Genomic DNA, 23,768 nt, shown 5'->3' on the forward strand with positions numbered 1-23,768 from the left:
TTGTTTGTTTTGGTTTTATTTCGTATGTTTTTTTTTTTTATCCATGTTGCTTATTTTGGGCTACGAACCTAACCTATGAGTACTTCCCTCCTGTTCAGTTTACATTGGCTCTGTAATTGTTCTCTGTTGATGTTATTGTTTGTGTAACACTTAACTGCATGACGCAGAGTGTAATTATATGGCATTAATAGCTACACAGGAAATCTATATACTTGTCATTCCCTCCAGTAGTAATCGTCGCTTCCCATAGGAAAGAGAACACATACCAAAAGGATTGTACAGTACTACTACTACCACTGTTGAAAATACTGCATATACCTGAAATCATAACTTTGTGTGAATATAAAGTGACAAGAAACATATCTCTTTATGTCTGACTGGCCCATGCCTGTTTCTATAGGCTTGCAGTGCATATTTTGTAAAGAGGGGCCTTGAAACGCTGCAAAAACATTAGCAACTGTACGGTATATATATATATATTTTTTTTTTCTGTTGTGGATTTGCTACTTTCATTTGTGTACGTGTCGTTAAGTTGGTGTTTTGTTTTTGTTTTTTTTGTTTTTTTCTTTTAATTCTTTGAAATAAAAAGTGATACATGTAGCTGTACTGAAAGAAAGATGTAAAAGTGCTCACTTGATCGTTTTACCACGGCAGCACCCATCACGTCATTTACACCCCGTCGAGTCAGTACCCCTAGCTAGGGTGTGTTTAGACATTTTCTGCTTCATTCATCCATCCATCCGGTGTCCAAACCACTTATCCTGCTCTCAGGGTCACGGGATGCTGGAGCCTATCCCAGCAGTCATTGGGCGGCAGGCGGGGAGACACCCTGGACAGGCCGCCAGGCCACCACAGGGCCCACACACGCACACACATTCACACCTAGGGACAATTTAGTACGGCCGATTCACCTGACCTGCATGTCTTTGGACTGTGGGAGGAAACCAGAGCACCCGGAGGAAACTGCTTCATTCAGTAGCACAGTAAAAAGTGACAGGAGGAGATGATGTGCAACACAGTTCTCGGGACAGATTTGGACCAAAGACATAAAGACAGCCTGGTACACATTTGCACTTTTACTGGTCAAACCACGAGGACATCCTGGGGGGAAAAAAATCCTTCTTCCCTATATCAGCCGAGCCTCTTCTCAGCAGACTATTCCCGTCTGAAGTCAAGCAGATCCACAAAAGGATCTGGTTGAAAAGGGGAATTTAAAAGGCAAAAGGAATTGAATTCGCTGGGTGCTGTAGCATAGCCGACTCCAACTGTTATTCAAGCAGATTTATTCTAATTGTGATTGATGTTCGACCATGTCCTGTGACTCCTGGATACTGACTCCTGAGTGTCAGGGACGAGACACGAGTCCCACTGAGCAGGTGCGACCCGACTCGCTCATCAAAGCGCCGGAAGGAGAATCAGGAGACTTTCAATTCAGCTCCTCAAGCATTGGGGGGGGGGGGGGACAAGAGCTCCTTTCATGGAGAAAAACAGGGCAAACTCTGTGTTAAGGAACCTTGAGTTGATATATCACGTGCTGTGTATTTATCCTCTGCGGGACGAGAGAAGAGGAGAATGTAAAGCCAGTTGCAGAGTATGAGGCAACGGAAGTGGATGGATGGATGGATGGATGGATGGATGCATGCATGCATGGTGAAGTCATGTGTTTGGTAATTAGGACCAGAAGGCCAAGGGTCTGTTTTGAGCCCTTTTTTGGTGACAGTGATCCACATTCTGTGTGTCTGCGTGAGTGTTTGTGTGTGTGTGTGTGTGTGTGTGTGTGTGTGTGTGTGTGTGTGTGTGTGTGTGTGTGTGTGTGTGCGCGCACAGGAACACGTAAGCATGTAAGCATGCCTCTATGTGTGTGCATACTGCACATGGGCATATGTGTATCAAGTACAACAAGAGCCGTGAGCAGAGGAACACAGTCCAGATGTTACGCTGAACACAACTTTGACCTCTCTGCAATAATCAGCTCCCAGACGACCCCCCCCCCCTCCCCCGACACATTTTGAGTGACTTGTGGCATCCTTGCAGTCTGCCACCTAAGGCACAGGCATATAGAGCATGTGTTTATCCATCAACAAATGACACAACACGGCCACCATAACCCACTGGCCTGTAAACAGGCCGTCGCCTCAAACTGCACACTTTCACCATTGCAAAGAATTGCACGGTCATTGAAAACGTCCCCTCTGCAAGCATCTGTCCCTCAAGATCTGCCCTCTCTCTGTACCACCTCAGCAGTGGAGGAAAGAGACATTTATCACTCGTGTCTCTCTCCCTGCCTGTCCCAAGCTCTCAGATTGGAGAGGCTTCTCGGTTAAGCACAGGACACGTGTTCGGCGGTGTTTCATCCGCAGCATTCCACGAGGATGACACAGCCGAGGAATGCACGTCGTGTATTGCCAGAATGCAACGTTTGGGCCCAAACTGTTTTCTTCTGCCCTCGCACGATTGATTCGGATGCCTGCTGGCATCGCAACGTATTGACCCAGGACAAGTCGCCGTATAATTACGACGGACGGCCGCTGTTTTCATCTCCTCCCTGTTGCAAAGAGCCCCATCGGCTCACTTTATTGATGCTGCATCGAATGTTGACGTGTGAACCAAAATTTTTTTTTTTGGAAGAGAGAGAGAAAAAAAAGCAAGAACAAAGAAATAATAGAACACAAAGGAGTGACTATCCGGGGTAACTCGTAGGGTGGTCAAAACGTCAGGGTTCGGGCTGGGGGAAGAAGGTTCAATGACATGTCTGCTGCCAGTTTAAACATGACTTGGAGCTACGACGCCCATATGGTGCCAAGTCTATAGAAACAGCGAGGCTTTAAAACTCAGCCCCCTATGAGTCAGCCAAAAGCCCTGGACCCAGAGAGCCTATTCCGATCCCAGCGTTGCCACGGCAACGAGAACAGATTGGAGCCACATCTGGTAGCCATTTCAGCCCCTGCGAGGAGAGGAAGAAAAGAAATTTATGAGTGAGGGGGAAAAAAAGACAAATATTTTCTGCAATGCAAAGCAGAAAGAAAGTGGAGTAGTGTTACACTTGAAAGGGGTTGAAAATATTAATTTTGCTGCGGCTGGAGACGAGCAATTTTTCGGCGCTCTTGTAAACTCGGGGCCTGTGGGTGAACTTCGCTTAGCTTGCCGTGGTGTTCTCGTGTCAGATGGCGTCTACCAAACGGCAAACCGGCTCCACTTAACTTGAGGGAAGACGACGTCTAGAAACGGGTAAATGAAGTAGCCGTGTACTGATGTGCTCGGGGAAAACAAAAAGGCCACATTTCATGTCGCCACAGAGGGCCCGTTTCCCCGCAGCGGCGTCTCCGCGACCCTCCCAGCTAGGTTCTGCAAACGAGACGTATTATCAGATCAACATTTGACATGATGTCGCTGAGCTATCACATCATCTATCACACCAGATTGATGTTAGAAGTGGGGTTTGGGTCAAGGCCAAGGTTAGGGTTTGGGTTTGGGTTAGCCGAAGGCTCGTAAATCAAAATGTTGATCCGACCTCTCTCACTTGCAGAAAGCGGGACGCACAAGGCCCCATACCTCGTTGCAAATCCTAGTCTTAAAATTACATTTCTGGATGACGAGAAACGCTCAACTCTGCAAAGTCCCGCGAAGAAGAAGAAGAAGAAGAAAAAAGCCACTTTTAACTCATTTAACACAACTGCGGAGAATGGGGTTTTTTGGCTGTTTTCTCTTTTCTTTTCTTCTGTTGGTGTGATTTCCTAATGCGCAGTCATTTCCCATTGTTAATTCGCTGCATGAGACAGGGGCCAAGACCGGGATCTGGAGGGGCTGTTTTTGTCTCTTATTCTTGTCGACGCGCAGTCTGCGAGTTACACTGTCTAATTGCAGTGCTGCTTACACGTTAAACGCTGTTTCGGAGCCCTGTGGAAACGCTGCAGCGATGAAATGACATTTACTGGAAATGAAACTGGCGCTTTGGCTGGGCCAAAACCGCCAAGCACTGAGGTCAGCGTGCAACCAGAAGAGGGAAATAGCACCAGCATCACATATATGTTTATAGATTCCCAGTGACATCTATTCGCTCTGTGATTTAAGACCGTCTCTGCAACAGCCCCCCCCCCCAAAAAAGCTCTCGCAGAGGCGCAAACGAAAATAGACCCTTGCTAGCGCGACGGTCACAGCGCAACCGCAACGGGCAGCCTGACCTCCCAAATAGCCGCTCAGACCAGCCGCTAACGTGCTGTAACTAGGTCAGAATAGCTGCTCCGCTAAACAGCGTGCGCCTCGGAGCGGCGGACTCCCCTCACGGCGCTGGTCTCGGTTCCGGGTTGTCTTCTGCCGGACCTCTTCGTGAGACGCGTGTCGGCCAATTACGCCGCGTCGAGCAGCCGCCGCCCGGTTCGGATGCCCACGTCGCGTGACTCCGCCGGTGCCCGGCTCGAGGAGTCGTCCTCGAGCGGTAACCGGCGGCGAGACGCACGCCGATCAGCGATCGTCGTGCCTTGTTTTAAACAGCACGGAGCTATAGATGGGGACGAAATGCCGAAAAAATAATTAAACCGCAGTCACTCTCCACACGCAGCCAGTTTTCTTTCTTTTCTTCTCTTTTTTCTTTTTCTTTTCTGAGATGAAGGGGTGTGCAAACAGTTGTCTGGGACTTCAAATTGCCCTGGATTTTTCCCACTTTGTCAGCATAATTCTATGGAGCCAGTGTATTAGGGGAGAGGATTTGGGAGGCTAATAGAAAGCAGATCACTCTGATTCAGACGCTTTCCTTTTCCTGTCTTTCTCTCTTTCTCTCTTTCTATCTCGTCCTTCTTCCTTTCATTCTTTCTTAGACCAATGTCTGATCTCTCTCTCTCTCTCCTTCACTGCTGTCTGTCTGTGATCCCTCTTTCCTCTTTCTCCTTGTTCAGCAGCCCCCCCCCCCACACCTTTCCTCCTACACCCATCCATCCATCCGCTATCTGTGCTGAAAACTGGGACTTCAGACTTCAGGTGTCAGTTTTCAATTGATTTCAGGGGCCGATCAAACCCCCCCCCCACCCCCGGCCCAACCTGCAGCGGGGTGGTAGGAAAACGTAGGTTACATATAGGGCCTACGCTGCTTCACGCCAGATATTGGGATGGAGAATTAAAAAAAAATGGATGGAAAAAGATCACAAGACTGAAGACTTATGTCTCTTCCAAACTTGAGGAAAACAATCCCGGGGTTTTGTGTTTTTCCAGAACCGGGCCCCAGTGTGTGTGATATCTGTGAGCGACGCACGTTTTCAGCAGCCTTGTTGTTTGGGAGGCTTACTTTCACTCCTCGCCCATGCCAAGATAAGGCACGTAAACACATGACGATGCAGTCTTAAGAGTCTATAGCTGGTGGGCATTCTAAGCGCCCCCCTCCCCCCTTCTCGCCCCCCCCCCAATCCTCCCACACACACACAACCCCACCTTGAACTAATCCACAGTTAGATTTATCACATCTGTGATCTGTGTGACCTGTGACTATATGGGGCCGGGGTCGTGATCCTTCACACCCTCGTTATCTGTGGCTAATGCAGTGAGACAATACAAGACACCCCCCCGTCCCCCACCCCCACCCCAAAAAAAGCAGCAGAGTTCCTGGCTCTCATAACAAACGTCTGAACTGCAGAGGAAAAAGGTGCTGCCTCGGCGCATGCACGAGACTTCATGCACGTCTTCACAGTCTCTGCAACTTTTAACACGTGGGGTGTGCATGAGTGTGTGTGTGTGTGTGTGTGTGTGTGTGTGTGTGTGTGTGTGTGTGTGTGTGTGTGTGTGCGCGCGTGTACTACCCTCCACTCAGCCATGTCCTGCTGTACAGGACAACACTGGAGCCATTATGGGGAAGCATGTGTTTCTGATTACCCGGGCTGAGGTTGGAGGGAGGGGGAGCCGCGGTGGCCGTCTGTTTGCCTCCTGGCTCCTCTGATGTGGTCAGCGACTGGACATCCATCACTGCAAATCACTCCCCTCTCCATCATCTGCCATGATGTCACTGCCAAGCCTACCTATTCCCTTATCATGCACTTCCATCGAAATATGTAAACACACACACACACACACACACACACACACACACACACACACACACACACACACACACACACACACACACACGCTGCCTCGTAGCCGTTTCCTGTTTGACCTACATTTTGTGCGGATGCGGTAAAGTGCCAATAAGTTGTCGCAGCTGTATTGTTTTGTGTGTGTGTGAGTCTTTGGTGACGTTTCAAGTCCTGAAGACATATAGCCCTGGCATACATATAGCACATCACTGTGGGGTTGCTGTGTGTATTGTTGGGTACTACAGTACCAGACATGCGTACACATCAGTCATCATAGCTGGTCCAACAAACAAAACCCAATTTATTTCTTCTTCTTCTTTTGTTGTCACAACAACACTTTTGCATATGAAGATGAATCTATGAGATGAAGGTCATGAGCATAACCTGGTAGACGTGTGCTAAATCCCCCATATTGTAGGTGACTCTATGAAGTGATTACACACACACCGTTAGTCTTAAAAGGCATTTTCCTCTTCATTCTTACTCACGTTCTGTCACAAATGTGTCACAAGTTGGGATCCAGTATTTCAGTTGTTATTTGTCCCACACACAAATAGGCTCTCCTCCCCCCGCTCATCCATTGCAACGCTGCATCCTTTGCTGTATGGTCTAGATAAAAAAAGAGATTTGGATATGCGGTTGATATGAGTATTGTTTGAGAGCTACAGGTTAAGTTGCCCTGAGGGAAAAAATAAAGATTTAATGGTGATTATTCATAGAATCCAAATCAGAACTTTGTACATAGAACAAAATGTATTTGGTTTTTATATATATATATATATATATATATATATATATATATATATATATATATATATATATATATATATATATATATATATATATATATATACACACTACCGTTCAAAAGTTTGGGATCACCCAAACAATTTCGTGTTTTCCATGAAAAGTCACACTTATTCACCACCATATGTTGTGAAATGAATAGAAAATAGAGTCAAGACATTGACAAGGTTAGAAATAATGATTTGTATTTGAAATAAGATTTTTTTTACATCAAACTTTGCTTTCGTCAAAGAATCCTCCATTTGCAATCAATTACAGCATTGCAGACCTTTGGCATTCTAGCTGTTAATTTGTTGAGGTAATCTGGAGAAATTGCACCCCACGCTTCCAGAAGCAGCTCCCACAAGTTGGATTGGTTGGATGGGCACTTCTTTGAGCAGATTGAGTTTCTGGAGCATCACATTTGTGGGGTCAATTAAACGCTCAAAATGGCCAGAAAAAGAGAACTTTCATCTGAAACTCGACAGTCTATTCTTGTTCTTAGAAATGAAGGCTATTCCATGCGAGAAATTGCTAAGAAATTGAAGATTTCCTACACCGGTGTGTACTACTCCCTTCAGAGGACAGCACAAACAGGCTCTAACAGGTACTATTTAATGAAGATGCCAGTTGGGGACCTGTGAGGCGTCTGTTTCTCAAACTAGAGACTCTAATGTACTTATCTTCTTGCTCAGTTGTGCAACGCGGCCTCCCACTTCTTTTTCTACTCTGGTTAGAGCCTGTTTGTGCTGTCCTCTGAAGGGAGTAGTACACACCGGTGTAGGAAATCTTCAATTTCTTAGCAATTTCTCGCATGGAATAGCCTTCATTTCTAAGAACAAGAATAGACTGTCGAGTTTCAGATGAAAGTTCTCTTTTTCTGGCCATTTTGAGCGTTTAATTGACCCCACAAATGTGATGCTCCAGAAACTCAATCTGCTCAAAGAAGTGCCCATCCAACCAATCCAACTTGTGGGAGCTGCTTCTGGAAGCGTGGGGTGCAATTTCTCCAGATTACCTCAACAAATTAACAGCTAGAATGCCAAAGGTCTGCAATGCTGTAATTGATTGCAAATGGAGGATTCTTTGACGAAAGCAAAGTTTGATGTAAAAAAAATCTTATTTCAAATACAAATCATTATTTCTAACCTTGTCAATGTCTTGACTCTATTTTCTATTCATTTCACAACATATGGTGGTGAATAAGTGTGACTTTTCATGGAAAACACAAAATTGTTTGGGTGATCCCAAACTTTTGAACGGTAGTGTATATATATATATATATATATATATATATATATATATATATATATATATATATATATATATATATATATATATATATATATCACATGAGACATAACACAACATAACCAAAGTAAGATATTCAAGAAAAAAGGAAAGGCGAGTAAAAGCGGTTTAGGGAATTTGAGGTCTCTCTTGTTGAGGTTGCAATTTTCAAATAGCAGATAAAAACGCCAATAGAAGTCTTTGTACGCAAGAAGTGTTATCTGACGTGTTTGCAAATTGGGGGGAAAAAAAGGTGATACAAGTGTTTCTGTGCACACATGAGAATATTGCAAGCCCAATGACTGCTGGGATAGGCTGCATCCTCACGACCCTGAGAGCAGGATAAGCCGTTCAGCTAATGGATGGATGGAAGGGTGCATTTCTATACGTTCGTCCCTGCAGGGGAGGAACGTATAGAAAATGAGTCCACATAATGTACAGTAGATTCATTAGTATTTATGTTAGCGGACTCCTGAACATTGGTTGGAAACAGAATGCAGCCCTCATGTCACCCCCCCCCCCAAACTCAGCCCCTACCCCCAACTTCCTCCCACACGACATCTCTTCTTCTTTATGGCTAGAGTTTACTGCAGCAGGCAGACAGGCAGCAGGACTCCCCCTGTAGCCCTGAGGGTCCAGACAGACAGGATCCAACACACACACACACACACACCCGCACACCGCTGTTTGGGAAGGAGCATCCGCCGGCTTTGTGGGACAGGAAGTGTGTGTGCCTCTGTAATAACCTCTGACTGCTAAGTGTGAGGTAAGACGAGTGGCAGAGGGTTGGTAAGGCTGAGAGAAAGAGACAGACAGACGGACGGACGGACGGACGGACGGACGGACAGACAGACAGACAGACAGACAGACAGACAGACAGACAGAAAAGGTTGATGGTCGGATGAGGGGTCGTATAGGCCTTCCCCCCTTTGAGCTGGGGTAGGAAGGAAGTGGGCTTATTGCTTCATTATATGTACAGTTTAAACGGCACGATGGGAGTCTGCATGAATGAACGAATATTATGTATACCATCAGTAGACAGGAAAAGGGGAAATGGGCCAGAATACGATAAGGTGTTTTACTGTTTGACTTCATGCCAGCTCTAAGATTTGCTGTTTGGGACTAGCCTACTGAATTTAGAGTATGCATGTATATGTATACATATACATTTACATATGTATATGTAAAAAAAAAATCTCCCTCTCACCCTTTTTTTTGGGGTGGTGTTTGTTTAAAGCTCAGGTCCTCTACCAGAGGCCTGGGAGTTTGAGGGTTCTGCACCGTATCTTAGCTGTTCCTAGGACCACGCTCTTCCTGGGATCTGCTGGAGCCACTCTCCCAGTTTGGGGGGTCACAGCCCCCAGTGCTCCTATTACCACTGGCACTACTGTGGATTTCACCTTCCATATCTGATCTAGTTCTTCCTTCAGCCCTTGGCATTTCTCTGGTTTCTCGTGCCCTTTCTCCCTGTTGTTGCCGTCGCTTGGGATTGCTACATCGATCCCTACAGCTGTATTGTGTTCCTTGTTGACCACCACAATGTCTGGTTGGTTAGCCAGCACCTGCTTGTCAGTCTCAAACTTGAAGTCCCACAGGATCTTAGCTCTGCCATTCTCAACCACCTTTGGCGGTATCTCCCATTTGATTATGCCTTTCAGTGTATGCTTTCCCAGCTAGCATTTTACACCCTGCTACTAAGTGTTAGACTGTCTCAGGGGCGTCTTTGCACAGCTGCATCTTGGGTCTTGTCTGGTGCGGTAGAACCCTGCCTCAACTGATCTGGTGCTGAGTGCCGGTTCTTGTGCTGCTATGATTCAGTCTCTGTGCTGTCCTTCAGTCCAGCCTTTTCTAGCCACTGGTAGGATTTCTCGATATCAGCCACATCTTCTATCCATCAATAGTAGATCCCATGGTGGTGCTTAGTCTTCCATGATAACTCCTCTTCTGCTTCCTCCCCACTCTCTGTCTTCTGCTGCCTGAGGTACTCACTCAGCAGTTCATCCTGATGGGCCTTCTTCCTGATGTACTCATAGATGTTCCTTGTTTCATCCTGGATAGTGGCTCTTACACTCACTAACACTCGGCCCCCATCTTTTCACTTGTCATACAGTCTCAGGCTGCTGGACTTTGAATGGAACCCTCCATGCATTGTGAGGAGTTTGCATGTCCTGATATCTGTGGCCTTTACCTCCTCCTTTGGCCAGCTTGTCATTTCAGCTGGATATCCGATGACTGGTAGGGCATATATGTTGATGGTTTGGATGTTATTTTTCCCCTTACGCCGTTTCCTTAGGACCTGCCTCACTCTCCGGAGGTGTTAGATTTGATTTGATTTTGCTATACTTTAATCTCCATGGGGAAAGTCTGCTGTGCATTTAACCCATCCTAGCTGTGTAGCTAGGAGCAGTGGGCAGGTGCTGTGCAGCGCCCAAGGACCAACTCCAGTTCGTCTTGCCATGTCTTGGTCAGGGCACAGACAGGAGTATTAACCCTAACATGCATGTCTTTTGGATGGTGGGAGAAACTGGAGCACCCGGAGAAAACCCACTGCAGACAAGGGGAGAACATGCAAACTCCACAAAGAGGACGACCTGGGGTGACCCCCAAGATTGGACGATCCCGGGGTTCGAAACCAGGACCTTCTTGCTGTGAGGTGACAGCACTAACCACTCGGCCACCATGCCACCCATATATTGTATTGCTTGGCTGTAGCTGACCTCCTTGCTGCCTCTTCGTGGTTTCCATTTGCCTTTGGAATACCCCATAGGCCGCGGAACGCATTTCGAATGGGTAGGGCCAAGAATGACGTGATGTCACCCACCCCCCCAAGCCACACTCGTAACGCATAACTTTATTTATTATTATTTATTATTGCCGTTTTTATTTGTCCTGATTATAGCCTACACTTGGGTCACAATCAAATAGTATAATCAGTATGATTAGAAAGCATAAATCATTTGACACATGAAGTCCAGTTGCATAGGATTAAAAAATGTCAACGCTCACCACCCCGTCTTAAACGTTCCCAAAGAAGTTCCTCCGTCTCTCGTTGTGCTGGATGACGTCACTGGCAATGGCGAGACCATCCACATTGGCCAAAGCATCCCTGAGTGTGTGGCTGCACATCAAGTCATTGAGTCGCCTTTGAGTCATTGTTGACCTTAGATAAGTCTTCATACGACGAAGGGTTGAGAAAGACCTCTCGGCCCTGGCAGTTGACACGGGAATTGTATAAACCAATTTCAGCAGCCTGTGTACATCTGGCAATAGGCTCATAACGTTGAGGGTAGCGGCGGCAGAGGGGCCAGTTGGAGCAGCGACAGTTAAGACATTCTACTTCCGGTTCCTCAGAGGGCTCATTGTGGGCTGGAGTAACAGTGGTTGTCTCAGCTACCTTGGTTAACTTTGACCCGAAGAAATCAGTTATTGTTCGACGCTTCATCATTCATTTTAATGCTACTATTGCTTAAAGTTAGCGAACACACTAGCGGTTAGTCTACTTACATAGAGCGCTGGTATTTTGTTCTGTGAAATTCACGTCCGTGTGACGCTAAGCTCACGTGACACAAATAACCAATCACTCATTAGGAAACAGAGTTTGTTGCTTGTGATAGGCTACGTACTGTACGTAGGCTTACAGCGAGTGGAAATTAGCCCGGGAAGCGCGCAAAAGTGCAATACATTAAGAATGTAACGTATTTGCGATTTGAATTTTTACACGTTTATGTTTGATGCACGCCAAAGTAGGTATGGCCACGGCCCTACTGGCCATACCAGTTCCGCGGCCTATGGAATACCCAGGTACTCATAACTGTCCTGTATGTCTATTATCCTGCCATCTGGTAATTCAACCACTTCTGTCCTTGACACCTTTACTTCATCTGACCACACTTGTCCATTCTGAATGACATGTCATAGCTGTAGATCCTGGTGAGGTGGATCAGCAAGTCAATGTCTTGTACATTCCTGGCATACAGCTTGACGTCATCCACTATCCCCACTGCTGTTCTGCCTGTGCAGAACAACAGTGGGGATAGTGCATCACCTTGGTATATGAATGAAATTAAATGAAAGCCCCTTTATCCAATGTTGTATTCTTATAATAAATTGTATTCTTACAATGAATTTGTTCTCTGCATTCAACCCATCCTATTGTATAGGAGCAGTGGGCAGCTGCACTGCCCGGGGACCAAGTCCAGTTCTTCTTTCCACTGCCTTGGTCAGGGACACAGACAGGAGTATTGACCCTAACATGCACGTCTTTTTGATAGATTGTCACATATGCCACATTTGATGGTTAGCTGTGTGACTGTCTTTGAGTTGGCCTCTGGTGTTGTTTTCCATTGCCACATTGAGTTCTTGATGAAGGCTATTAATGTCCTGTTGGGTTTGTATAGTGCCAAGCACTCCAATAAATGTGTGGCGCATTGAATCATAGGCTTTCTTGTAGTCAGTCTAGGCTGTGCTGAGGTTGGTCTGTCTGGTCTTAGAGTCTTGGGTGACTGCTCCATCAACCAGTAGCTGATGCTTTGACCCGCTGGTTTTGTTCCTCATCCCTTTCTGAGTTTCACTCATGTATTGACTCGTGTGCCCTTTCAGCTTAGCAGCTAGGATGTCATGCCAGCTAAGCTGGCATGATCTCCCATGTTGTGGAGAGGGAGGTTTGCTGGTAGTTTTCAGGTGTTGTATCCTTGTGGGGATCCTTCATGATCAATATTGTTCTCCCCTGTGTTAGCCAGTCAGGGTGAGACCCTGATGTTAGCGGCTGGTTCAGCTTTGTCGCCAGGCATTCATGGAGTGCTGTTAGCTTCTTCAGCCAGTCGGCGTGAATCATGTCAGGGCCTGGTGCAGTCCAGCGCTTCATGCTTGAGACTCATCATTGGATGTCAGCCACTGTGATGATAACCGGTTCTCGCTCTGGCATATTGCTGTGGTCTTCTCTTAGGTCCACCAGCCTCTGGGCATTGCTGTTGTGTGATGCCTCTTTTATATAGCTAGATAGATAGATAGATAGATAGATAGATAGATAGATAGATAGATAGATAGATAGATAGATAGATAGATAGATAGATAGATAGATAGATAGATAGATAGATAGATAGAAAGACAGAAAGACAGACAGACAGACAGACAGACATAGATGTTTTGTCAGGTCTGTATTTTGAAATGCTCTGGTTAAGTATGGCTGCTTTTCCACTGTGTCAGCAGATTAATAATAGTTCAGCTCAGACATGGTGTAATATAAGCAGGAACATATAGACAGCACACGCGTGTGGTGTGCATCCGCAACATACAGCCACAGAACTAGCACAGGGTACAGTTAGCCCCACCACCACCACCGTGCACACACGCACACGCACATACACACCATCATATTTGCCGCATTCCTTCTTTAACCCCCCTTTCCCTCTCTCTCCCTTTCTCTCCCTCTCTCTCTCTCTCTCTCTCTCTCTCTCTCTCTCTCTCTCTCTCTCTCTGTGTCATCTATTGTACCTAAACTCTCATAAATTTGTGTTTGAAAAAGGTCAACAGATTCAATTGTATTCACATCGTAGCTTTGGGAGGCCAAACCTACGCTACGGCATGCACTTTATAACAAAGACAAACATACAAAAGTAAAACTTTTTTTCTTTCCCAAATGGAGAAGTCTGTTCTGCACAGGCTTGCAGATTTACAATGGCTGCCAAGGCAGAGGACAGCCTGTTAAAATGGGGGACTGCCTCACTGCCATTTGACACATCACCTTCAAGTGTACAAGCTGAGCACATTCGGGGCTTCAGAAGCTGTGTGTCTGGAAAAGATAGAGAGAAGGATGGTTTTGCTTCGGCATTCCAGTCAGGAATGGTTTATTTTTGTTGGAAACATAATTGTCTGTAGCCAGGATTTGGAAGTACATTTTACCCGCCAATCCGCCAGGAAATGTATATGTGGGTTATACCGCCCTCTAGTGGTGACCTAGTATACACGCTGTTCACAACGTGGGACACAATGGGGTGGTTGAGCTAGGGCTCCATGGCTGTTAACGCTCTTTCGGTGTGTTAAAAAAAAGAAAAAGAAAGGTGATCAATGCAGTATGTCATTACTTAGGCAGATCTCATACTACGGTGGTCCTTTATAACCTTACATCCGTCAACCTCGTGTTGTAACAGCAAAACCATGATGTTAACTGCTGAGAACTGATAACTGCCCAAGTGCTTCACCATGACTATCAGACACCATTTAGTGAGAATTTGGCTTTCAGCACCATAAGGAGTGTAATTTGCTCCCGCTTGCCATGCAACGCCTTGACGGTCATGAGAAAAAGTGATAAGAACGCAGATGTGCTAAGGTTTGCGTGGACCACTACCATTACAGTATTATGTGGGAGAAACTATAAACCTTCACAGGAGGACTGGATTTGGATTCTGAAGGAACGAAAGTTGCCAGGACTGTTGAAAAGAAAGCATTAACACAACATTTTGCCAACAAACTGCACACTGCACCGATTATAAAAAAAGGCTCTGAGAGGAAAGCGAAGAACAAAGCGCTCGAAAATGCCTCCAGGTAGATTACCCGACCCCTCCGAGGGAGGGTCTCGTGGTATGGTCCACCTTGACAAAGGCTCCAAAAGGTCTCACAGGTAGTAAACTTTTGACTATAACTTAAGAGAGGAAAAAAAAAACGAGCCAGAGACTCAAATTCGTTGGGAGATGTGGGCCTTTTGGGTGCTCACTCTCGCCCTGTCTGTGCAGGGCTCAGAAAACGGCAACGACGCGGCGGTAGAGGAGAAGCCGGTTATCGCCAGGGGTAAACTTCTGGTAAGTTCTGTATGTTTAGGCCTACACATGCATATACTGTGTATACATCATTGTACATTATAAAATCAAATTAAAATAAATGCACATGGTGTCAATTACACGGGTGAGAATTAGGACGGAGACATTGCAGCATTCCTTGTGAAAATACTGACAGCTGTGGAGGACAGTCGAGGTTTCACAAGTTACCGATGAATTACGGCTGCCTGGTGATTGTGATACCTAACAGTAGGCCTGTCGCCTCTGAGACTATCTGGTCAGATATTCTAGGCTGCTTTAGTGTTTCACCCCGTCCCAAGTGTCTCTATGTCAGCACCCCACCAAGGCAGATATCTTGCAGGCTGTGTGCAAACTCGCTTGGCTTTGCAAGTGGTTTCCGGTTTTGAAATCGAGCGTGATAATAATTAAGATCAGGAGTCGACCTTGTGCTGCGGGGTTGGGGAAGGATATGCGAGAGACAAGGCCCGGTCCGGGTACTTTTAATCTCGTTCAGAGCCGTGCAGAAAGCCGTCGGTCATGCCACTGTTAACAGCTGTGTGTCGTCTCCGGCCCGCAGGCTCCCAGCGTGGTTGGATGAAGCATAAAGAAGCTGCCCGAGCTCCATCACTTCCTCATGGAGCGATGGGCATTATAGTATCCTTCTGTACCGCGCTCCTCCAGGTTTCGCTGAACCATGACATACTGGCGCACAGGGGAAAAAAAAATGCCTCAGATTTTCTCATGACCCTCTTCAGAAACAAAACCAAAGTTTCCCCGCGACTCACCAAGCCCTGTGCCAGCTCGCTGTACGTCAAAGCACCGCAAGTTTCCAAAACACCACTTCGGAGCCGCACGCCTCTGTTAAAGTGATGTTGAGTGATGTTTAATTTATTTTGTTTAAAGACGGGTGGGGGTGCAAGTGTGGCTGACTTTTTGCAGCACTGCCTCGCTCTGTCTGTGTGTGTGTGTTTGTATGTATTTGTGTGTGTTTGTGTGTGTGTTTTTTTTCCTTGATCCCTCTTTCCTCTGTAGCCACAACTTGGAATATGATTCATCGGAGGAAAAGAATCCCCGTCTGATATTTTATAATGAGAAGGATGAGGTCGTTCAGGTGAGATGTGACAGCACTTTTTTTTTTACTCATCCCCTTAGAAGCCGGGGCTTATCTGGAGGAGGGAGGTGTCACAGTACGCTCGTTCTGGGGGAGATTTAAGATCGCGGCGTCTGATATCAGATTTTCTGTCAGAACACGTTGACACAGTTCTATGTCAGTTTACTGAGAGCGAGAGAGAGCGAGAGCGGTCAGTGAGAAAACCAGGGAGGAAGAGAGTGAGAGAGAGAGAGCGAGAGAGAGAGAGAGAGAGAGAGAGAGAGAGAGAGAGAGAGAGAGAGAGAGAGAGAGAGAGAGAGAGAGAGAGAGAGAGAGAGAGAGCGAGAGAGAGAGCGAGGTCAGTGAGAAAACCAGGGAGGAAGAGAGTGAGAGAGAGAGAGAGAGAGAGAGAGAGAGAGAGAGAGAGAGAGAGAGAGCGAGAGAGGTCAGTGAGAAAACCAGGGAGGAAGAGAGTGAGAGAGAGAGAGAGCGTGAGGAAGAGGGTGTGTGAAAGAGCAGGACAGAGTGGAAAAAGCAATGGAAAAGGAGACAGGGATATTATCTGGAGCTGCACACACACGCACGCACGCACGCACGCACGCACGCACGCACACACACACACACACACACACACACACACACATGCGCGGTGGTGTGGGCTGTACTTTCATGATAAGATCAAATAGGACATGGTTCGTGTTGCGTGACTTTATTCTGATTTAGTGAATAAATCTCAAATAAATAAATAAATGGCCCCAGTGCAGCGGGTCAGGGTTGTTTATACCCTCACCATGCATGAGTTAGCTCCCACAGTCAGGGCCATTACAGGAGTCAACAAGGGGATTTTTTATGGGCTCCTGTTTTTCCAGGTCTGGAGCTGACGTCCTTCTTTAGGCATGACTCAACATTAACCCACACACACACACACAACACACACACAACACACACAAAATACATGACTATCAGTTAAAGGGGTAATAGTTGTGATAGTGATTTGAAGAAGTGTATTAGACATGATCACTATTGTGTGTGCCGTGTGTGACACGTTTGGTTTGGTTGTGTATCTTCAGTGCATATGTTGTGTATTGAGAGAGGGTAATTGTGTACTGCGTGCAGGGTAGGCGTAATAAGCCAAGGCTTCAGGTTGCACCTCTTTGGTCAGTATTTGTGTTACGTGGTGCTATATGATCATTTATTCATTTTCATGCACATGCCCATGTTCTTTTGTCTTATTGTTATTATACTAGAGGACCCAAATAAAGAAATCGTGCTACTACTACTACTACTACTATTACTACTACTACAACTGCTACTATTGATACTACTACTGCTGCTGCTGCTGCTGCTACTACTACTATTGATGCGACTACTACTACCTACTACTACTACTACTGATACTACTACTGATACTACTACTACTACTGATACTACTACTACTGCTGCTACTACTACTACTGATACTACTACCACTACCACTACTACTGATACTACTACCCCTACCACTACTACTGATACTACTACCACTACCACTACTGATACTACTACTGATACTACTACCACTACCACTACTACTTCTGATACTACTACTACTACTGCTACTACTACTACTCCTACTGATACTACTATTATTACTTATACTACTACCTACAACCACTACTATTACTACTACTACTACTATTACTGCTGGTATTACTACTACTACTACTGCTAATACTACCACTGCTACTACTAAAACATAGAATAAGATTCAACCTGTGTGTGTGTGTGTGTGTGTGTGTGTGTGTGTGTGTGTGCGTCGTCAGACGGTTCCTGTGAAGAAGATGAAGGCGGAGGACATCAGTAGCCTGCTGGACTCACTGGGTTTCTACAAGAGGTCCCAGAAAGGGGAGGAGGTTCCCGAGGAGTTCAAGCATTTCCCCCTGCACGCCCCCAGGGACGAGCTCTGAGGACACCTAGTGGTCAGCCCCTCTGCTGCACCCCCACGGTCTCATAATGACGACTGGGGCCCCAAGGCTGATGCCGAGCAAGCCAGGCCCCAGTCCGAGGACTCAGACCGGGGTGCAGCTCTGCAAGGGGTCGCCGCTGTTACAAGTGTAACTCTGATCAAGCGCTGAATTCAAACAGAAGTTGTAATAAATGTTAATATTTCGGTGGAACAATATGCGCAATATGTCTTATTTACCCCCCCCCCCACACACACACACATATCTAGAACATAATGAGGCCACATTGATAGACATTTCTGACATGTACTGAATCAAAAATGGAGCACTAACTGTATATTAACTATTGACTGAATAACTCCATCCCATCCATCCATCACCCAAACCGCTTACCCTGCTTTTAGGGTCACCTGAGAGCCTATCCCAGCAGTCATTGGGCGGCAGGCAGGGAGACACCCTGGACAGGCCGCCAGGCCATCACAAGGCCAACCACACACACACACACACACACACACACACACACACACACACACACACACACACACACACAGCCCAGCCGGGAATAACTCCATACATACATTACAACATCGACACTTTTGATAATCATAATTGCACCGAGTTGTACTTCAGCCTCTTTTTTCAGGTCTGCACAACTTGAACTGCTTTGCCTTTCTCAGCAATGGGGAGCAGTGATTCACAGAGCACTGCTAGTGGTCACTGACTGGCTGCACAAGTAGCTGTCCACTTCAAATCCCTGTGTGAGTCTAATCCCCAAACCGCCTTCTGCTGTATAATCTGATTAGCAGTTCTGCCTGCCAGTGTTTGTTTGTCTGTGTGTGTCTGTCTGTGTGTCCATCACCAGGTGGGGTATGTGTATCTGTTGGTGCATTTAGCCGAAGACAACGAGGATTAGTCGAAGACTCACAGACGGAAACAGCCCGGGGGGGGGCAGCCATTGTGCCCCCCTGCCTCCGTGGCAGAGTGAATCGGACTCGGCAACAGCAGCGATGCCCGTGTTTTACTCGCCCGTCTCCCAGAACCTGCGGATGGGCCTGGCCTACGTAGGAGGCTCTGTGTTCACCAACAACAGGACTGGAGACAGCGACCACGCCAGAGAGCAGGAGGACAGATCAGGTGGGTCTGGTTTGGTCTGCTCATGTGGTCCCGAAACAAAGCAAATATACTGACTGCTTTTATGATATAGTACAAGATTCATTAGACACACATATTGTACACAATACATTACTATGCACTATCACACATACTGCATATCTACCCATCTATCTGTCTGTCTGTCAAAAATATGTCAAAATTTCAAATACCTGGGGCGTCCAGGTAGCGTGGTGGTCTATTCCGTTGCCTACCAACACGGGGATCGCCAGTTCGAATCCCCATGTTACCTCCGGCTTGGTCGGGAATCCCTACAGACACAATTGGCTGTGTCTGTGGGAAGTGGGTATGTGTCTTGGTTGCTGCACTTGCGACCAGGCGCCCCGACTCTGGTGAGTCGGGGCGCCTGTTGGGGGGAGGGGGGATAGCATGATCCTCCCACGCGCTACGTCCCCCTAGCAAATCTCCTCACTGTCAGGTGAAAAGAAGTGGCTGGCGAATCCACATGTATCAGAGGAGGCATGTGGTAGTCTGCAGCCCTCCCCGGAGCAATGACCGGGATGGCTTGGAAGAGTGGGGTAATTGGCTGGGTACAATTGGGGAGAAAAAGGAGGAAAAATCCCCCCCCCTCCTAAAAAAAATTTTAAATACCTCCTCTGGTTCACTTTACCAACTGGCAGTGTGCTCATATTGGAGCTGAGTGTGTGTTCGATATGATTTAATTCACAATATACTACCTTCTTTCTACTCGTTTGTATTTAGTGTGTATCCCCACCCCCTAACTCTGTGGCAAGTCACGCGTATGCAGGCTTGTTTTTACCGACTCAACACCAGCAACTGGTTTCACTGGTGAACATACACCGTCAGCCAGTCAGGTGATGGCTGGCTCATGTTTAAAACCAGCCGGTGTAGTGCTGGTTCATTACAATGTACAGAAACGCTCGCAGACTCGAGCCTCCACGACACGTGACTGAGCGGCATCGCTGTGACGCGTCTGTTTCAGTGGTGAACGAGCTGGTGTCTCACCTCCCTCTCCAGATGCTCCTCTACTTCAACATGTTCTTCTTCCCCTGCTGGTGGTTCTCCGCTGTGGCCATGCTGGAAGTCAAGGTTGGTGGAAGGGTCATGAAGGATTTTGTATAGAAAACGTGAAGAAGAAAAAAAAGAGGAGGAAGTGGATATCCATCGTTGGAAAAAAATATTACTTTTATCGACTGAATCTGCTTTTGTTTTGCAGCTTTAAGAATATAGCATTGTGGAATGAACTTTTCATTTTCACATGTGAACCCTTTTAATGTAGGAGACATCATATGTATAGCATCATACTCAGAGATCTTAAGATAGGGGATCTTACTCAGACAGCATCCGGATGTGGGCCACTTCAGGCAATGATGCGGCACTGATGGCCTTCTTCTGGCCCTGACAAAATGGATATGAGCCTGAAGTGGCCCACATGTACAATAGCAAATATGGCCCCAATATGCCGACTCAAATGTGGGCCTTTTTTGGCAAAGATGCGGTGCTCTCGGCAAATCTGGATGGGACCCTGAAGTGGCCCGAGTGGTAAGTCGTGAATATGGCCCAAATATCACAAAACAAATATGGGCCACCTTTGGCAAATATGTGGCACATGCAGCATTGCTATGGCTTGGTTCTGGCCCAGATCCTGCCAGATCTGGGCCAAAACCAACAGGAGCGGACCGCCCAAGTGCCATCATTCCACTCGGTATGTGGGCCGGATGAAAGTTTCGGTGTGGGACGGGTCCGGGGCCACAGCAATTTTGCTATCTGGGTATAATCTCAATGGGACTCACCTGGTTAAATAAAGGTTTAGTTAAAAAAAAAAACTTATTATACTGTACTCAAATATTATACTACATCCTTCTCATAATGAAATCACAAACTGTCAGCGTAACAGTCTGAAGTGTCATACGACCAGCATATCAAACTTCAGTATGAAAACTGCTATCAGGTTGGGAGCTGGAACTGAAATCATGGTAAGAGTTGGGAGAGTTGTTGTAAAAGGTCTCTCGTGGGCTTATTCCTGGACGGGCTCTGGTTCGAAAACCTCCACCAAATAGAAACACACACCTGGAGAGAGTGAAGGAGCAGCTCTTCTGCCTCTCTTCAACAGCTACTGCTGAGGTGCCGCTGGGCAAGGCATTGAACCACCCGCTGATCTGGTTGAGCCGCTCGCTTCGTTGTGATCAGTTGACTTTCCCTGAAAAAAAAATTGTTGGAAAAAAAATAAAAAACATTCGGCAGCGATTTCTGAAGGATTTTCAGAACAACCACGAAAGAGAAAGATAAGAGAAACACGTCTAAAGGGAAACGAAAGCGATATAAGCTGACAGCTGCAAAAACGAAAAGATGCTTGGAGCACGTAACTGCAAGTGGACAATACAAATGCCCTGTAAAGACTCGATTCAAACTGAAAAAACCTCAAATGTTCATCCTTCTTTTTAAAGAGGGGGAAAACATTTTGTATCTTACTGTGACACACAATTGTACGACAGCATATTAGGGCCATTGTAGGTCACAAATTTTTTTTTTTACTGAGCCGGGGGAGGAGGGGGTCATATAATTGTCCTTTTCCTCTCCAGTTTTATTATCTGCCCGGATACTACCAGGCTCTCCTTGTAACCGGCATGATCCTCCTCACAGTGGTCGAAGTGGTCCGTCTTTATCTGGGTTACGTCGGCAACCTCAAAGAGAAGGTAACCGAAACCCGACGTCCTCTCTGTGAGGCACGAGGCGGATGTGTGGCCCTCCGCTGAGCAACCCGGCACAGGAAGAGGCTGTCTGAGGACTCTGTCTGCACGGACAAACAGCCGACGCCTTGCCGCAAGCTCTCCTTTGATTGTGTCTGTGACTGTGTTGGTGTTTACGTGCACGGCTTTGCGTGGGTGGGTGTGTAGGCACGTGCATGTGTGTGTGTGTGCGTGAGCAGATGTGTTAGTGTGTAGACCTGCATTCCTGTGTGCTGCTGTGTGATCGTCTGTGCATGTTTAGGTGTGTGTGTCTCTGCGTGCATGTGTTGACGCTTGTGTTTGTAGTTGAAGGGGCTACGAGCGGGTCTTTGTGTTGGTGTCAGCATGTGCGGGTGCAGTACTGTTGAAGAGTGTATTTGTGTTTGCTTCTGTAGGATTGTTGTCGTAGATACGCCTGAACCATTGGGAACTGCCTGCTCTGTCTGAGCTGACTCTCCAAAGTGCAATGACTCCATCTCTCTCTCTCTCTCCCCTCATCAGGTGCCAGAGCTAGCAGCATTCTGGCTGCTGTCCTTCATGTTCCAGCTGCCGGTGCTCTTGTTCTTCCTGACGGACGAGGGAACCATCATCCTGCCCCTGGAGAGGGTAGTCCACTCCATCTACCTCCTCTTTCTGCTGGCCCAGATCCTCGCCGCCTTCCTGGCCCTCAGGACCATGACTCGGAAGCTCACCGTGCTTTTCCATCTGCGCCAGTTCGGTGAGGTGGAGACCCTCCACCACACGGGCATGAGCTGTGTCTACGGGCTGCCATACCACCGCACCGTGTTACCCATGCCAGAGACTAATAACATGGACCATTAACCAGCAAAGAAACGTCGGTTAGGAAACGCTTGGTGATGGCTGACTTGGTCAGTCATGCAGTCACAATTTACATCCTGCTGCCACAGAAGACTAACTGGTGAAACCATCGGTTAGTGCTGCTTATTGTTATGCCACTGCTACTGGTGTGTATTGCTGTCCCTGGCTCACCCTCCACCTGCTCAAATCCGCGAGGTCCATAAAGACACGGTTTGCCGAGTTTGGTGTGGAAGAACTTGACTGGTCTGCACAGAGTCCTGACCTCAACCCCATCCAACCCCCATCTTTGGGATGAACTGGAACGCCGACTGTGAGCCAGGCCTTCTCCCCAACATCAGTGTCCGACCTCACTAAGGTTCTTGTGGCTGAATGGGAGCGAATCCCCACAGCCATGTTCCAAAATCAAGCGGAAAGCCTTCCCAGAAGACTGGAGGCTGTTATAGCAGCAAGGGGGGGGGGGCAACTCCATATTAACGTCCATGTTTTTGGAATGTGATCTTGAGCAGTCACCTATGGGTGTGATGTTCAGGTGTCCACATACTTTTAGCCATGCAGTGGTAATGATGTGTATGAGCCCTGTGACGGACTGGCACCCTCCCCGGGGTGTCCCCATGCCTTTAGCCCAGTACCAGCTGGGACCTCCCAACAACTCTGAATCCGATTATGGTGGTATAGCAAATAAATGAATGAGTACTTTTCTGTTCTAACGGTTTTCCATATTGTTTTCCTATCGTGTTATTCTGATTTCAGTTAGAAGGCACTGACTAAATCCCTTGTTCTTTAAAGGTAAAGGTGCTAAAATGAGACTGCAGCAGAATTGTATTTAATATTTATGACCACACAGTGGCACTCAGCCACCAAAAGAGGGATACAGACGATTTAGCAGTGCAGCAAAATTCAGTGAGAATAGATTATAATGCAGTACGTGTCCTCATCAGGGAGGACCGCTGGCAAAGGGATAAAGGTTAGGTTGTCCATAAATGTAGATTTTATAGCCTAATGTGTTATGCAGTTGCCTAAAAATGCCCTTATCAGAGTCATCCCGCGGAAAAATGTGCTACCTGCATGTGTCTGCTTTCTTTGTTGATGTGCTCTCGATTCGGCTGTGGCTGCTGTAACCTTTCTCCGCTAAAGTGTTCGGCACTCTG

General features: G+C 46.8%; 2 protein-coding genes across 2 annotated transcripts; both read left to right on the forward strand.

Moving 5' to 3' along the window:
- Positions 1-14,773: 14,773 nt before the first annotated feature.
- selenoe (selenoprotein e) lies at positions 14,774-18,149 on the forward strand. The gene is made up of 4 exons (XM_056294286.1): positions 14,774-14,932; positions 15,486-15,562; positions 15,941-16,019; positions 17,801-18,149. The coding sequence occupies exons 1-4, from the start codon at positions 14,825-14,827 to the stop codon at positions 17,942-17,944; spliced, it is 408 nt and encodes a 135-aa protein (XP_056150261.1). The 5' UTR covers positions 14,774-14,824; the 3' UTR covers positions 17,945-18,149.
- Positions 18,150-18,948: 799 nt separating this feature from the next.
- zgc:112294 (transmembrane protein 17A) lies at positions 18,949-22,623 on the forward strand. The gene is made up of 4 exons (XM_056278577.1): positions 18,949-19,075; positions 20,055-20,161; positions 21,655-21,768; positions 22,303-22,623. The coding sequence occupies exons 1-4, from the start codon at positions 18,949-18,951 to the stop codon at positions 22,621-22,623; spliced, it is 669 nt and encodes a 222-aa protein (XP_056134552.1).
- The last annotated feature ends 1,145 nt before the right edge of the window (positions 22,624-23,768 follow it).

Source organism: Lampris incognitus, chromosome 1, assembly GCF_029633865.1.
Source record: "Lampris incognitus isolate fLamInc1 chromosome 1, fLamInc1.hap2, whole genome shotgun sequence".
In the NCBI taxonomy this organism is placed as follows: Eukaryota; Metazoa; Chordata; class Actinopteri; order Lampriformes; family Lampridae; genus Lampris; species Lampris incognitus.

Excerpts from the sequence above, each read along its gene's own strand:
- zgc:112294 (XM_056278577.1), top strand. The coding sequence starts at position 18,949 with ATGCCCGTGTTTTACTCGCCCGTCTCCCAGAACCTGCGGATGGGCCTG. Across the intron at positions 20,162-21,654 it reads TGGCCATGCTGGAAGTCAAG|TTTTATTATCTGCCCGGATA; the intron begins GTTGGTGGAAGG and ends TTTCCTCTCCAG. Across the intron at positions 21,769-22,302 it reads TCGGCAACCTCAAAGAGAAG|GTGCCAGAGCTAGCAGCATT; the intron begins GTAACCGAAACC and ends TCCCCTCATCAG.